We start from the raw sequence: 16,504 nt of genomic DNA on the forward strand, positions 1-16,504 counted from the left end.
GCTGGCATTGTGCTAGACGGTGAGAATATGAAGATGAATAAGCCATGCTTCTTGTCTTCCAGTTAAGTGCTTCTTACCCACAAACACCTGCTCCAGCACCCAGCCCCCTACTGCAATCTGAGAAAGCAGTAACTTAATACTTTCATGCTGAAGACTAATAACTGCACTTATGGTTAAATGGGGAATTCAGCAATCATCCTGTCCAATCTTTTCTCTCACGAAGAAAATTTTTAACTTGATTTTTTTTCTTTAATCAGCAGATCAAATTGAGCCTTGAACTTTTCTGGCTGATGTAGTGTATCTGTTGCTGAAAACTAGACTATTTTAACTTGTTTTTGATATAAAGCTGAATAGATCTCTAATGGTTTTCGATACACAATCCCTTTGATTGTCCTTATCATTCTTTCTTTCAGCCTACCTCCAGTTAAAACTTTAGTGCAAATCAATAAAAATAATTATAGTACTAAAGATCATTACATCTTTTCATTGCATTTCTTTCTTCTTGTATAGTTTTTTCTTACAGCAATATCATTATAATGATGTCTTTAAAAAATTTTTGTTTCACGAAATTGCATTAACTTTTTTAGAAGTTACAGTTACTAGAAAGGGAAAGGTTTAAGCAAGTTTACTTTAAGCAATTTACGTCTAATAACTAAGAAACAAAATAATGAAAAGACTTTTAAACGCACTATTACATAAAAATATAGGATACAATTCTACTCACATATTAATGTTAATTGTCAGGTTGTTTACGGTGAATGGCAACCTGTATTCCACATCTTTCTGTATTTCAGCTATACTGTAAGAGAAAATTTGAGAAAAAAGTTTACCTGAAGTTACAAAACCATTAATGTTAAAAAGAATTTTATATGTTTTTAGAGCCTACTAAAACTATCAATTTTAATCACAGAATCTAGACAGCCAATATAACTCGCATCTTAAGGGAACAATTATCATAGAAAGATTTATCAAGTAAGCAGGCAAAATATTCTGAGATATCCAAGTGTGTGTGGATACAGTGCAGATAGATGTTGAGGCAAAATAGCAGAGAAAAACTCCTATTAATACTAGATTGATTTACTATAATTTTATCTAATTCATCATTACTATAAGCAACTGTTATCCTCTGGTTAACACAGGTCAACAAGACATCTGGGTTCTGATCGTAACTCTGCCACTATTCAGCTATATAGACAGCTAGGGAAGTCTGGGTCTTAATATCTTAAACTTAAGTCTAGATAAGATGTCTCCTACAGTCTTATGACAGACTGCTGGCCATTTTCCTCCCGTTCTTCCTAAGTAAGAGAAGTCTAATTTTATTTTGAGTAGCAACATTCTAGCCTTTTTTGGCAGCTAGTTGTTGGTACAGACTTAACCTCCAAGATAGACATAGGGAGGTCGTAGGGTCAAACTACTAGGAAAGCATCTAAAAGAGGGGACAAAAAAAATGAGTAAGAGTCTATTTGCCCTTCCTGCCTGGACCTGATAGCTGCACTTCCAACAGCCATATTGGACCATGAGTGACCGTGAGAATGGAAGTCATACACTAGGGAGAGCTGAGCAGAAACAAAGAAGTAGCTTGAGTCTTTAATGACTACAGTATTGTCAACTGAATTTCTTTTTTGTGAGAGGAAAAAGTTTTATCTTGTGTAAGTCAGTATTTTGGGAGTTTCTGCTGGTAGCAGCAGAATAGAACTGCCAACTAATATAATTTCCTTACACTTTAATGCTCTATACTTAGAATTAATTTATTATTAATTGTAGGGACACATTATTACAACTACAATCTAGCAACCAAATCTTTTGGAAGCTCACTTCAAGTCCTAATGAACATTCATAGTATTTCCAAAGGGAAAAATGTGAAGTAGTACTAATGAGTTAAAGTTAGGAAGAATCTTAATATTCAAAAAGGCATGAAACTTTTCCAAGCATTAATGCTGCTAAAAGATCTAGCATTTACATAATAATTTACTTTTTGTTCTTTTGATTGCTTCAACTAAAGCTCTGTACTCTGACATCCTATGGAATGGGGTTAGAATTGAGAAGAAGAAACAGCTGAGAAGAGACTCAAAAAGATATTCAGTATTAGGACTTAAACAGTGTTAGACAGGTTTTTCTTTGGGGTTCACGTTTGGACACTATGATACTGACAACCTCCTCAGTTGTAGGAAAACCGTATAATCAATTAAATGGCTTCAGTTTTCTATTCCTCTATATTATTTTAAGACCCGAAGGTGTAACTGCTTCAAGGGAATGCTGGTCACAAAAGCATCCATCAGTTTTAAGCTAAGTAGAGCATCTTCATGGTTAAAAGCATTACCTCCAAAGTGAGGCTTCCTGGGTTCAAATTCTCCCTCTAAACCATTTACTTGTGGGACTATATGCAAACTACTTATCTCTCAAATGGAAAACAGGGATGTTTAAAGTACCTATCTACCGAAAACATTTGTTAGATTAAACGAGAGAATACACGTAAAGCCCTCCACAAAATACCGTAATTGTTCAATACATGTTAACTATTATTAACTATGCGTTTTGAACATGCATCACAGTTGCAGCCTGTCTACATTTATAGTACCGAAGTTTTAAGTCAGTTTTTCAGTGTATTTTTATAGGAAGTAAATTAATTTGATTAAAATAATTTTCACTTAATTCAATGGCTTAGAAGTGTTCAATGCACTGTCCTGATGATTAAAGTGTTGACATTATTATTAAGTTTTGGCAAATTTCCTTCACAAATGAGGTATAACAGATAACTGAAAGCAATGCTCGTAATATTAGTGAAAGCTGAACTATGAGTAAACAAATTCCAACACAAGTTAGTCATGGTAATTGTTGGAGTTCAGGACATACTACTTCAGCATCTTGATTATTTTCAGCCAAAGGAGTTTGAGAAAATATGAGAAGCAGGAATGTTACTCTAACCTCCTCCCTGCCCCATCCTTCTTCCTTGAAACATCATAAAACCCTCATATGACATATGCCCTTCTTATATCAAGAGGAAAGGAACATCCTTACCTCCAAAGACAAAGGGACACCAAGAAGAATAGAAACAAAGAAGCCTGGCGAAGCTGGCCCCCACCTTGTGTACTACAATTACCTCGTATTCTTTAACCCATCATATTCCTCCATTACTGTGCACTCTTAATCAAACCTAGCATAAAATACTCAGGTCTAACTATTTCTTTGGGTCTTCACTTCCTTTTTAAATTTTCCATCTCATGTAAAACTTCTATTAAATAAGCTTATATACTTTTCTCCTGTTAATCTGTCAGTTTAATTTTCAGACCCAGCCAGATATCCTGAGAGAGTTGAGGACACCATTTTCCTCTCCTGCACTAGCTACATTAGACAATATGGCAAATATCTGTTTACTTAAGTAAAAGAAGAATCATTCCCTGAATATTCACAAATGTGATTTTTGAAGTTTTTGCTATTTTAAATAACTTTTAAAAAACTTATTTTAAAAATGATTCATTTTCATTGGGAAAAAACAAAAAGAACAAGCAAGGAGAACATAAAAATCAATCCACTAACACATTGGTATATAACCTAATCTTTCTATATTCAGAGCCTTATGTAAAATGCAACTGTACTGTCTACACAATTTGTAACTTGCTCTTCTTGAATCAGTAAATGCTATTTTACATTGTCTTTTTTTAAATGGCTGTATAATGTTTTACTATCATGTTTAATCTACTTTTTATCAATTATTGAGATTGTTTCTAGGTTTTACTGTTATAAATCACACTTTGATAAACATTCTTTGCAGACTTATCTTTCAGCTAACAGGTAGTAGCATTCTGGATATAAACACACACACATATTTTAAAGTAATACTGTAATCACACTACAAGAGCAAATTTGAATGACCTTCCATTAATATTTTTATGTTCTAGGTTCTCTCAGACAAGTGAATTACTGTGGTTTTCAAACTGAAACAACAAAGAACTCTGCTAGAATGTATGATCAAGTGGCATCCTCATTTCTTTGATAGTCCCTAAAACTATAAACAAATAGACCTTGAAATGCAATATAGGCACCAGTTATGGTAAAAAGATTCCTTTACAAAACGATCATTTATCTCTGACTATATTTTGGACTTTATATTTTGTGTACAGTTGGACTTCGTAAGACTTAGTTCAATCGAACAGCTACCATATAGCCGCCATCTTGCAAAGAAACAAATACAGAAATATGTGTGGTCTTTGAAGGGGCACACAGCATGAAGAAAAAATCGAGGGACTAAAAAAGACCAGTTCAAGCATGCATGTCCCAGAGTTGAGTAAATCAAGAAACGTTTACAAGTGAACCTTGCAAATAAAGGATGCAGATGCTTAAAGATGGTAGAGATTAGACAACTTCCCTTTCCCACCTAAATTTCTAGACAATATCACAAAAGCCTTTAAAAAAAACCCAAAGCTGTAACAGTGCTTTGCAAAGAGTAAGCAGAGAAGAAATTCTGAGGAATCCATAAATGATAAAAAGATGGGATTAGATTTAAGGAAAAGGGTGATAATAAGGAAAAAGGCAAGAAAAAGTTAGTATATACAGGAACTAATGACAACCCCCCAAAATAAGACCAATGCAAAGCAGGAGTAGTCTGAAGGTCCTGCAAGCCCTTGAAGAAAGTCAATGCAAACCCAGAGTGTGGAGGGCAGGGCAGAAACATTTCCCAGGGTAATGAATGGGAAGGTGTGTGGAACAGAAGGTAGGACAGATCACTCTCTTTTCCCTGCTTGTTCCAACCAACAGTCAGTCATCTCTGTATCTAGAACAACACGGTGAGGCAGCAGTGCCTTAGGAAGGTGCTGACTTCCAGGTAGCCTCCAACGCCCAAAGACAAATATCAGCTTGTCCCATCTTGGAGCAAATCATTCTTTTTTTATTCATCACCAGAGGCAGGCTATCATAAACAAAGTTCAATATCTACCAACAAGTCAACAAGAAATCTCCAATACAGAAATGAACACTTCAAAAGAGGCCTGAACAAAACAAAACAAAACCATGCAAGGCAGGCACCAAACTCAACAAGCCCAAAATACAAAAACTTAAGGAAACAGAGTTAATTGAGCAAACAGAAGACTCTAAATTTCTGTAATTAATATTCTTAAAGTAACAAAAGAAAACAACACTTGCATTCACATACACACAACACAGTTGACATGAAAATGAAAAATTAAGAAACTGAAAATTTAAAATAAATAGCTCAAATAAATGGTTCAGCGCTCTGTTTGGAAAATGTTTCATACTACCTTCTCTTCTTGGAGAATACTGACACGTTTTTAGCATATTAAAGGCTTTGGGAAATTCTAAAGCACTCGATTTTGTTTTCTCAGTCTGTTTGACACGGAACGTGTATTTCACAGTACTCTTTGAACAGTGTTCTGTGGAACACAGGATAATGAAACAGAGGTGCAAAGAGCTAGAGGAACACAGAAGAAAGCACCTAACCTAAACAAGGGTAGGGGTGGTAGGGTCTTCAGGGAAATAATATAATATCTGAACTACAGTTAAAAGTCAAGTAAGAGTTAACACCTAGGAAAGAGAATCAGGGAAACAAAGTGGACACTCTACACAGAAGAAACACCACGGGAAAAACTTCAGGTGTGAAATAACACCGGGGCTCTAAGTATTCACATCCTTTGCCATTGAAAATCTCACACCCCCGCGGTCTCATTAAAAAGAAAAAGGGAGGCCCAAAATACAGACACTTAGGCTAAGTCACCACACTAGGTCTTAATACCTAACCTGACTGTAGCCTCAACCTCCTCAGAAATTTGTCTTAACCAGTCAGGAATTTTCTGAACAGCACTAAATGAGATTATCTGTCACATGGGCCCCCTCTATCACTTCCAAGATGAGGTAATCCACCTAATTAGACCCCCTACTCTTAACCCCAAGGAAAGGTGACCTTACCTGGTACAATCCTTTTCTTTTATTTTGCTCATAACTTCTTTGCTCCACCACCCTTCCTATAAAAACTTTCCATCTTGTACAACTACCGGGAGCTCCCCTTATTTGCTGGATGGGATACTGCCCAATTCATGTATCATCTAATGAAGCCAACTGCATCTTCAAAATTTACTTGGTTTTGTCTTTTAACAGACTGGGTGGCAGCAACAGGATCCGAAGAAGGGAATTTCCCAGGACAAGTGGAAATAAAAAGAAACACAGGCGTGGCACTTCAAGGACCTTTGGTGAGCTCCTCTCTTTGAGCTCCACCTTCTTTGCATTTGAACTTGGATCTAATTGGTTTCCAGTACAGAGTTAATGAGTCAGTCTGCACAGACAAGAGGCTCTCACAGAACTCCAGTCCTTTGCTTGGGTCAGTCTACAATTTCATATTGAAATCCCTTTCCCAGTTCCAGTCTACAGTCCCCACTGACTGGCGTTTGCTGGGTTTGGTACTTTCCCCAATTCTAACCCACAGTCTCCATTTACTAGCGTCTGCTGGTCAGCCTACGGTGGCAACTGGTGGTGGCCACTGGCTGGGGTTGGTGGACACTGGCTGGATCTGACTTAAGAGCCAGGCTGGGCCTGATGTGAGCTGGACTAGGTCCAGTGTGAGGCCTCTGGTGTTGTTTCAAATAATGGCTGATAAGAAAGTCTCAGAAGCCAGAAATAAGGCTGCAAACATTGGTGGCCATGGGTCAAGCATTTAAATTCAAAGGCTATTAGAGCACTCACCACCTCAAGAAGACTTCTGTGATAGAATAAGTTGGTCACATTAATGGGTTAGCACTGACACTAGGTCACCCACCAACCTGAAGGCAATTTCTATGCAATGAGGTAAAACACCGCACAATTCCCAACTCCATGTCATGTCTCTCTTAGGTATTAGTTTGACTTCGAGAAATCGAGAGGCTTAGCTAAAAAGTGGGATCTTTTATATGTAGAGTTGACCAGGCCACATTCTGGCATACACCTGCTTACTGTAGGTCTAAAAACTGTAGTCCCAGAAGTTGCCAATATTTAGTCAAATAGCAAGATCTTACTAAAACCAACCTAGAATTACAATGGCCATTTAGGTAAATACTCCAATTAGAGAAATAATTTAAGAAGTGTTCTTGGGGTGCCTGGGTGGCTCAGTCGGTTAAGCGTCTGACTTCGGCTCAGGTCATAATCTTGCGGTCTGTGAGTTCGAGCCCCCCGTTGGGCTCTGTGCTGACAGCTCAGAGCCTGGAGCCTGTTTCAGATTTTGTGTCTCCCTCTTTCTCCCCCCTCCCCCGTTCATGCTCTCTCTCTTCTCAAAATAAATAAATAAATAAATAAATAAATAAATAAATAAATAAACTTAAAAAAAATTAAAAAAAAGTGTTCTTGAAGAACACTTGAAAGTATTCTCAAATAGAACGGGATACCTATTTTAATTGGTAGGCAGAAGCCTTCAAAAGGTTTCAAAATTCCAAAAGTTTCATTGATTCACTGTAAAAGGACAATGAAAAAGAAAGGCACCTAAAACAAAAGACTAACATATAAGACTGACATTACTTCCTATGGTCCTCCTCTCTCCTTTATTTGAGTACTCTTTCTAGGAATCCATCCTCTATCTGAATTTCCTTTCCATTCTGAAGAGACTATTAGTTACTTTTTAAGATAAAGACCATTCCAGGATGCAGGCAACCCCTACAGTTAACTAAGGGTCATAGTTAAATAATTTCTTAAACCCATAGAGGATTCTCAAAAAGTTTTGTAAATAAATTATGTCCTGAACCCAGTAGAGAGGGGGAAAAAAAAAATCCCTTTCCTTTCCAAATCTAAAACAATTGGTTATTGATCCTTGTTCTCCCAGGGATAGCTACTGCCTTCTTGATGGTCTCGTTTTACATCCTAAGAATTTGGCTTGGCTTTCAGCCTGTCTGGGACATGCAGGTTCTAGATCTTATAAAGACAGTATCTTTTGTGCCCTTTTTGAGGATGCGGCTAGGATCAATGAGGTTGTTTAAAACTGCCACAAATGTTAACTGTATGTCTTGGCTGAGACTTGACAAGATACTTGAAAGGATTTCCCAACTCTATGATCAGAAATCTGTCCAAATTAGAAGCTGGTATTCAGAACCTGAGAAGAATTTTTATTTATTTATTTATTTTTTTTAGGACTTCTCTAAGCTAAATGCACCCAGAGCAGGAAAAAACACTCAAACATAAGGGGATGAGTATGAGTATCCTTTGATATCATTTCGGTGGCAACTTAACTCTTTGAGGAATTAAAAACAGCTACACTTGTTTTAAATATATGTTATCACCTAATACCTGTTGGAACAGCTAAAATCAAAGACAAGAAATAACAAGTACTGGTAAGGATGTGGTGAAAAAGGAACCTTCACGCACTGTTGATGGGAACGTAAACTGGTGCAGCCACGGTGGGTATGGAGGTTCCCCCCAAAAAGTAAAAACAGGAATACCATTTGGTCCAATAACTCCACTACTTGGTATTCATCCAAAGAAAACAAACACTGATTTGAAAAGACATGCACCCCTGTTTACTGAAGCATTATTTATAGTAGCCAAAATATGGAAGCAATCTTAGTGTCCACTGACAGAAGAATGGATAAGGAAGTTATGGTATATGTACACAAGGGAATATCAGTCAGCCATAAAAAAAAAAAAAAAAAATGAGACCTTGCCATCTGAGACAACATGGATGAATCAAGAGGTTATTATGGTAAATGAAGTAAGTCAGGCTGAGAAAGTTAAATATCGTATGATTTCATTCATATGTGGAATCTAAAAAACAAATGATTAAAAAAAAAAAAGCAGAATCAAACCTTTAAATACTCAGAAATGATGGTTGCCAGATGGAGGGAGGCTGGGAGAATGGGTAATATGCATGAAGAGGAGTGGAAGGCTTCCAGTTTTGGAATGACTAAGTCGTGAGAATAAAAGGCACAGCACAGGGAATATTGTCAATGATATTATAATAGTGTTTTATGGTGACAGATGGTAGCTACACTTGTGGGGAGCACAGCATAAGGTATAGAGAAGCCGAATCGTCATGCTGTAGACCTGAAATTAATGTAACATTGTGTGTCGACTATACTCAAAAAACTTCTTTCAAGTGTAAGAATTCAAACTTTCATACTATACTAAAATTCAGCCCTAAAATTAAAAGATAATAAAGAAAGACTGAGCTGCAGCTTTTTTTTTTATATGTAGTGAATTTTGTTTCTGCACTTATATTCATGGCAACAATTTAAAGCTATAAGCTATGAGGTCTGCATCTGTGTTTATGTGTCTCTTTCTATAGAGAGAACTTGTAGTAAATGTGTGGTATTTTCTATCTCCAGTTGGTGTTCTTAAAATTAATTTGTAAATTTAGTTGGCTTAAAGATCTACTTAATTGGTTTAGGGAAAATTAAGTGCTTATCTAATTAAATTCTCAGAAATATAAGAGAAACACCCAAATGTTTTTGAAGTTCTAGGATAATCTTCTACTAAATTAAAGCTAGTTTAGATTCATCAGTTTAATTAAAACAGGCATATCTTTAGAGTTATCAACATTGAATACAATGAAGATAAACATTTTATTCTACCTGAATTACTAGTTTATTATAGCTGTTGTAATTTGTCAGCAAAAATAACTTAGAACGATGGCTCATTGTGTCTAACGTCTCAAAGTTTTGTGGGTAATCTAAACTTGATTGCTGGAGCAAATGATTTAGATGTAAGTGGCATAAGAGCTTACATATAAAATAATTATATTTTATGGTAATGTGCTTAAAAAATTTTTCCAAATCTCTCTAGCTGGAAATTTTAGGAGTCTTGCTAAATTAAATTAAATGATGGAATGTACTGAATATTTACATTATTTCCCAGTAAGATAAAATACTGTTATTGAACATAGGCTTACCTACTTTTGGCTTATTACAGAAAAACTAAAAGATATTTAGTTTTGTTAATTCTTCATTGGAAAACTGAAAAAAGCACATACTTCTATAAATTATGAAATGTATTCATAATTTGTTCATCTAAAAAATGCTGGTATGATAGTTCAAAATTCCTTCTTAGTTTTGACTAGAAATTAAGATTTCTAAGGGTTAAGAATTCTATTTACTGTTATTAAAGCTACTAGAAATAAGGGAAACATCTTTGTATGTAAACAAAGTAAAATGGTTAAGAGAACGTGTAAGAAACGGAGATGCATTTTTTTGTTGAGGGAAAAGAAAGTAATTTTGTACTAAAGAGTTGGTTCTTTAAATTTTTTTTTTTTAATCTTTATTTATTTTTGGGAGAGAGAGAGACAGAGTGCGAGTAGGGGAGGAACAGAGAGAGAGGGAGACACAGAATCTGAAGCAGGTTCCAGGCTCCAAGCTGTCAGCAAAGAGCCTGATGCGGGGCTCGAACCCACGAACCGTGAGACCATGACCTGAGCTGAAGTTGAACCCCCAACCGACTGAGCCACCCAGGGGCCCCAAGAGTTGGTTATTTAAAGAGAAAGAACAGGACAAAATCGGAATGTGAAAAACAGAAAACTTATAAAGCTTGTGAAAAAGGAATTTTTGGAAAGGAACTTTATGAGTGGTCAGGCCTAAGATTAAAATGAGTTAAGTTTTGATAGCAATAGTAGGCTGATACAAAATTAGAATTTGCTTTTCTCTGTTAAAAGAACAAAGGTTTTTGTTTTTTTTTTTTTGGACTTCCAGTCTGCTTTTGATAACAGATTGTGAACATTTCTTTACCTTCTGAGTATTAAGTCTCATAATGATCTGTGATCCTATTTAGGCAAACTTTAAAACCCTTTTTTGATATTTTGACAAAGTTCCCAAAACCAAATTCTAAATGAAGGCTTTTTTGACATGTAAGAAATTTTGGAGTTCTTCCAGAAGTGTTCTTCGAACACTCCAAAAAAATGATTAAACTAATTAGATTTCTTTGATATATTAAGTTACGTGGGAAGCATTATCAAGTAAGAATACTATGTCTTCTTTATACTGTATTTGTAAGATTGTGGCATGTGTGCATGAAGTTCATTTTGCTTCTATAAAAACTGGCCCCCACATGGCCAGATTTTTGCCATCCTAATGACCTTGTAACATGGCAAAAGTCTGCTCCTGAATCAGAGAAATTAAGATGGGTCAACAATGGCTGTAAGATAAGTCAATAGATGGGGCTATGGGAAACCCATAGCCATACCAAGTTGGCTGCTTGGTAATTCCCAGCTCTCAGGCAAATCCCATTTTTTGGTTTTTACATTCCTTTACCCACTAAAGTACATTTAAGGTGACTGCAATTATGAATCAACACTGGTAGGCAGACTTCTACTTGTCAGGTCCATAATCCTGGAAAAACAATTTTTGTCCCAAAAGGCCTCAGACCTCCTCTCTCTGGACCCTTTGAATACCTGCAAACTGATGTCATTCAACTGCCTCTTAGTGTGGGTTATCAATATGTTCTTGTTATTGCACATGTTTTCTGGATGGTTTGAAGCCTTTCCCTGTTGCAAGGCTAATGCCCCCACAGCGGCAAGGAAAAAAGAATATATTTCCCAGATAGGCTATACCTTCCACAATATCCAGTCAGTGATCAAGGCACCCATTTCACTCGACAAATTATACAAGCCTTCATGAAAAGTCTGCAAACTTCTTGGAATTTTCACTATCTCTATCACCTTCAATAAGGCAAGGTCAAAAGAACTAATGAGATGCTTAAATTTAAAATTTCCAAACTTGAAACTACTGGACTTCCCTAAGGTACTGCCTTTGATCCTGGGGGCTATTCACAGTACCCCATCTGGAAAACAAACTCACTCCACATGAGACAGTCACTGGTAGACCAATGCCTACTGGTATACAACATTCTGTTGATCCCTTGTCTCATGTTAGTATAACCGACTACTGTAAACCTCGAATGTCTTACGCTCAACCTATCATTAACACGTTAAAAAATCTTTTCCAGATCCCAATTCAATGGATCCTATCCTAAAAGCATGGTGACTGAGTATTCCGAAAACAACATCAGAGGAAGGTAGCACTTAAGCCTTGTTGGAAGGATCCTTACTAAATGCTCCTGACCAATGCTCCAAAACTAAAAGATGCTGGAGACCTCAGAATCAAATTAACAAGAAAGCAGCTGACACTGAGGGAGACTGCTTCTGCCCAAGGCAACATACCAAAACTTACATACTTTAAACATGAAACCATGAAACCCTTTCTCCTTTTCATTTCCTTTATTCTGGCATTTGCCTGCAAAGATAACACCCTCATCTGTATCTGCCTGGTCACTACTAATGGGGGTAAACCTCTGAAATTTATAGCAAACTTTTATTTCAGGCTAGGAGAAAATGTAACTGTGCCCCTAACTTTTCACAATGAAAATAATACATTTCATTGGTTGACTCCCCTGAATTTACACTGTTGAGTTAGAAAGGACCTACCAGGAGGCTTTCATGATTCAATGTTCACTCCTTTTGGCAGGTCCCTACCACCCTGGCTAGGGATAAACGTAAATGAGATTATGATCAGGAGCTTCCTAATTCCTGAAATTGCAGAATCCACTGCTAAAGCAATAGCTGTCCAGTAAAAATCCTTGCATTCTCCAGCCAAAGTTCTTCCCCCCCCACCCCCAGAGTTCTTAACAATAGGATATCCCATGATTATCTTTTAGCTGAGTATGGAGGTTATCTGCTGTGGCCAACTTCACCTGCTGTATGTGGATTAGTACTTCTGGGAAAGCTGAAAATTATATAAAATCACTGAGCAAACCACTTGTCCTAAAAAGGGAGACTCCTTCAACAGGGTCTTTCTTTCTTTCTTATTATTATTTGTTTTTGTTTTGTTTACTTATTTTTTGAGAGAGAGAGAGAGAGAGAGAGAGAGAGAGAGAGAGAGAAAGAGAAAAAGCATGCTCGTGAGCAAGCTGGGGAGGGGCAGAGAGAGAGGGAGACACAGAATCCTTAACAGGCTCCAGGCTCTGAGCTGTCAGCACAAAGCCCAATGTGGGGCTCAAACCCATGAATCGTGAGGTCACAACCTGAGCTGAAATCAGAAGCTTAACCTACTGAGCCACCTAGGTGCCCCCAACATGGTCTTTCTTTGATTGGTTTGGGTTTTGGGGAACATGGCTTCAAAGTGTAATCCAAACACTGGGAATTATCCTGTTTACAGTTATTATAAAAATCTCTGGTGAACTGTATCTTCTCAAAAGCTTTAAATGCATGTTTGCGGTTGCTAAGTACCAAGTAGATGATCTCCTTGAGAATGGAACCTTGGAGAAGTGAAGAGAAAGACCCTGTGCCCTGTTAATACTCTAGGCAAACAGTTAGGAATCCCTGGAAAAACAAAGATGAGACATAGCTTTGGAGACAAAAGAAAAGTCATTTTAGGCTCCCACCTCTTTTCGTGACCTGTACACCATCAACAAGCTCTACTTGCCCAAGGAGCACTTCTTGCAGAATTTCCTAGAAGGCACTTGGATTGCAAAGGAATGCAAAAAACCTCAGTAGTTAAGGATTTTAAGGAAAGAAAAGCGAATGCAAAAAGCAACATTCTCTACCAGGGAGGAAATAGCTTAACCAGATCAGAGACAATAAATCAACCTCCCAGTGTTGGTTTAAAAGTACAAAAAAAAGTTGACTGAAGGCACATTCTTTCTTGAGTCTTCGTTTGTTTTTTTTTTTTTGCAGGATTTAAAGCTTATTTATTTACTTAGAGAGAGAGAGAGAGAGAGAGAGAGAGAGAGAGAGAGAGAATGGGGGGGACAAGGGGAGGGAGAGAGAGAAAGAGAGAATCCCAAGCAGGCTCTTTGGGGCTTGATCTCATGAACTGTAAGATCGTTACCTGATCCGCAATCAAGAGTCGACCGCTTAACTGACTGAGCCACCCAGGTGCCCCTTTTTTGCATTGTTTTACCTCCGCGTTGAGCACTGGGACAGCAGACTAACTTGGAGCCAGAGAATTAATGATGCTGACCCTTGCTGGTCCTCGTAACTTCAATCAACTTGGCCTCTGTCAACTTAGGGTGACTTTTGCCAATTCTGTACTGAACTCTCCTTTGATAGGCTCCTCCACCAATACGCATGCACCCTTAGCTTAAAACTTTCTTAATTTTGTTGTTCAGACAGACACTGCTTTGGGAAATATCTCCAGTGTTTTCCTTATTTGTTGCAAATAAAATTCTTCCTTTTCCACTCTTTCAGGTGGTTCTATCTTTTTACGACACCCAAGAGGTGAGTTCAGTTTCAGGTTACAGTATCAAGGTGTTAAGCAAAAAAGCCAAGACCTGTGGATGTCACAAGAAGGAACAACAAAAACTTCTTGAACTTCAGAGCCACAGCTGAGAGAGGCATTAATGCCTTAAATTTTGACCACAACTCCTGGTTAAGCTGAGAATTTGATCAAAAAGGGAATGATTGTTAAAGTAATCTACCTAATAAAACTCCTTGCCCTTCCACCTAAGGGAAGGTGACCTTACCTGAAACAGTCCTTTCCTTTTGCTACTAACTTACTTGCCCCACTCTCCTTCGTATAAAAACCTTCCATTTTGTACAACTCCTTGGAGCTCCCCTCTACTTACTTGCTAGATAGGATAGTACCCAATTCATGAATTAAATAAAGCCAAATAGATCTTCAAATTTAACTCAGTTGAATTTTGTTTTTTAACAATCTGTTGACACTTTCCATCAGTCACATCACCATCTTCTGTGAAAACTAGGCATTAAGCTAAGGAGGTTGGGCTTTTCTGGGCAAGAATCAGGAAACTACTGAAAGGAATATACGGTCAAATTTGAATTTTAGAAAGGTTATTCTTGTGGCCATGTAGAAGAAAAAAATTAAAACAGAAATCAGAAAAATAGTTAGAACCCAGTGTAGTAGGGATGGACTGAGTGATGGATAACCAGGTTTTTGACTTAGGGAGCAGACAGTAGACAGCTTGGAAGGAGTTCAGGGGGAGAAAGGGAAGAGTGGATGTGGCTGGATTTAACTAGCGATAGGGAAAAAACTGTATGCTTAATTTTTTAAAACAGGTATGGACTGATGCTACTAAGGGGAAAATTAACTAGAGGGAGTACTTGAGCTGCTACGATCCACTCAGGAAAAATTTTCTTAAATAGTATTATGATGCATTATGTCATATACTCTGCAACTGTAATTTTTAATCACTGGTTATAAATGGACTATGTCAGATAATATATCAAATTAAGATTCATTTAATTATGGGACTATTTGCCATACATAACTTTAAAGTTCATTGTAAGAGCTCAATGTTTCTTTATGGAGTCACAGAGTTCACATTTTATAGACCTCTGCAGCTTCCATAGGCTAAGGCATAGCAAATTCTTGTAGGATTTTTTATTGTAACAAGTTATTAAGGTGATTTTCTTCCATAAGAAGTTTTAATCTCAAGTACTTACAAAAGATAAAGTACCATCGCTTGTAGTACAATAGGGAGTAACTGTAACCCGGGAAATGGAGACAGGAAAGCCCAGGGAAGGAGGCACCTACTCCCCAGGTCAAAGCAAATGTTGCTATATGGAAGAACTATTGTCAGATCTTCCAGATCTCTTTATTTTAAAAGAAAAGTTGGAGGGGGAAGGGGTTATATAGCAAATCTCTAAATCTGCTACTCAATTTTGTCATGAGTCTAAAAGTGCTGTATAAATAATGTCTTATTTTTTTTTTGAAAGTTGAAAATTTGGGTATTTGAATAAAAAAATCTCAAATTATACATGCCAGCAATGGACCCATATTTTAAAAAATACGTAATATTGAAACAGATTAAAAACACATACACATACCCTTTCATTATAGATTTGTTGTGTTACCAAGTTCATGTAGGAGTCCTTCTGAGCCAACACTTAAATCCATAGAAAAAAATTAGGGAATTTAGGTTTACTCAGACACCTATGAGGTTAGAGGAGAAAGTCTTATTAACTGTGAGCAAGGGGTTAAATTTAACAGTTATAGGGTAGAAAACTATACAGTGGGAGACTCTCCAAGGAAGTTATAAGGCTAAAGGTTTGGGCAATCAGAATAATGGTATCCAGGGATTGGCAGCCAAAGAAAATTTCAAAATAATTTTCAAAGACTATGTAGATTGGCACCATTATTTTTAAGAAACAAAAATAAAATCATTGTCATTTACACAGTACCTACTAGTTTCCTTACATGTGATCTATCTAAAATCCTTCAAAACAGGTACATTTCATTTGTGAGGAAACTATCCAAAACGGACTTGCTTACTGAATGGCAAGTCAGAAGTATTCCTGACAGAGGCAAATGAGTTATAGGTGGGCTTGTGAAGGATTCACAAACAATAAGCTGGCAAGACGCATACAGGCTAAGAAGCAAAGGTTCCATGCATACTGATTCTATGCGGTAGAAAGCAGGAATGTAATTCCCCGTAGGCTCACATTGTACCAGGTACTCTAATAAATGTTCATATAAAACACTGAAATATTAACACTCTTTCATTCATGACAGGAATCACAATTCCTGATTTTACAGATGGGAACTGGAGGCTCAGAGAAGTTGAGTAACTGGCCAAAAGGTCACATTGCCATTGT

The 16,504-nt window shown here is 37.1% G+C and overlaps 1 protein-coding gene across 1 annotated transcript in view; it reads right to left on the reverse strand.

Moving 5' to 3' along the window:
* The window catches only part of VPS37A (VPS37A subunit of ESCRT-I), a 45,145-nt gene that overhangs the window by 24,264 nt on the left and 4,377 nt on the right, over nucleotides 1-16,504 (reverse strand). The window contains exon 2 of the mRNA XM_007098964.3: nucleotides 725-799. Coding sequence (XP_007099026.2) covers nucleotides 725-799 — 75 coding nt within the window. The remainder of the gene's footprint in view (nucleotides 1-724; nucleotides 800-16,504) is intronic.

The sequence above is a fragment of the Panthera tigris genome, chromosome B1 (genome assembly GCF_018350195.1).
Source record: "Panthera tigris isolate Pti1 chromosome B1, P.tigris_Pti1_mat1.1, whole genome shotgun sequence".
Lineage (NCBI taxonomy): Eukaryota > Metazoa > Chordata > Mammalia > Carnivora > Felidae > Panthera > Panthera tigris.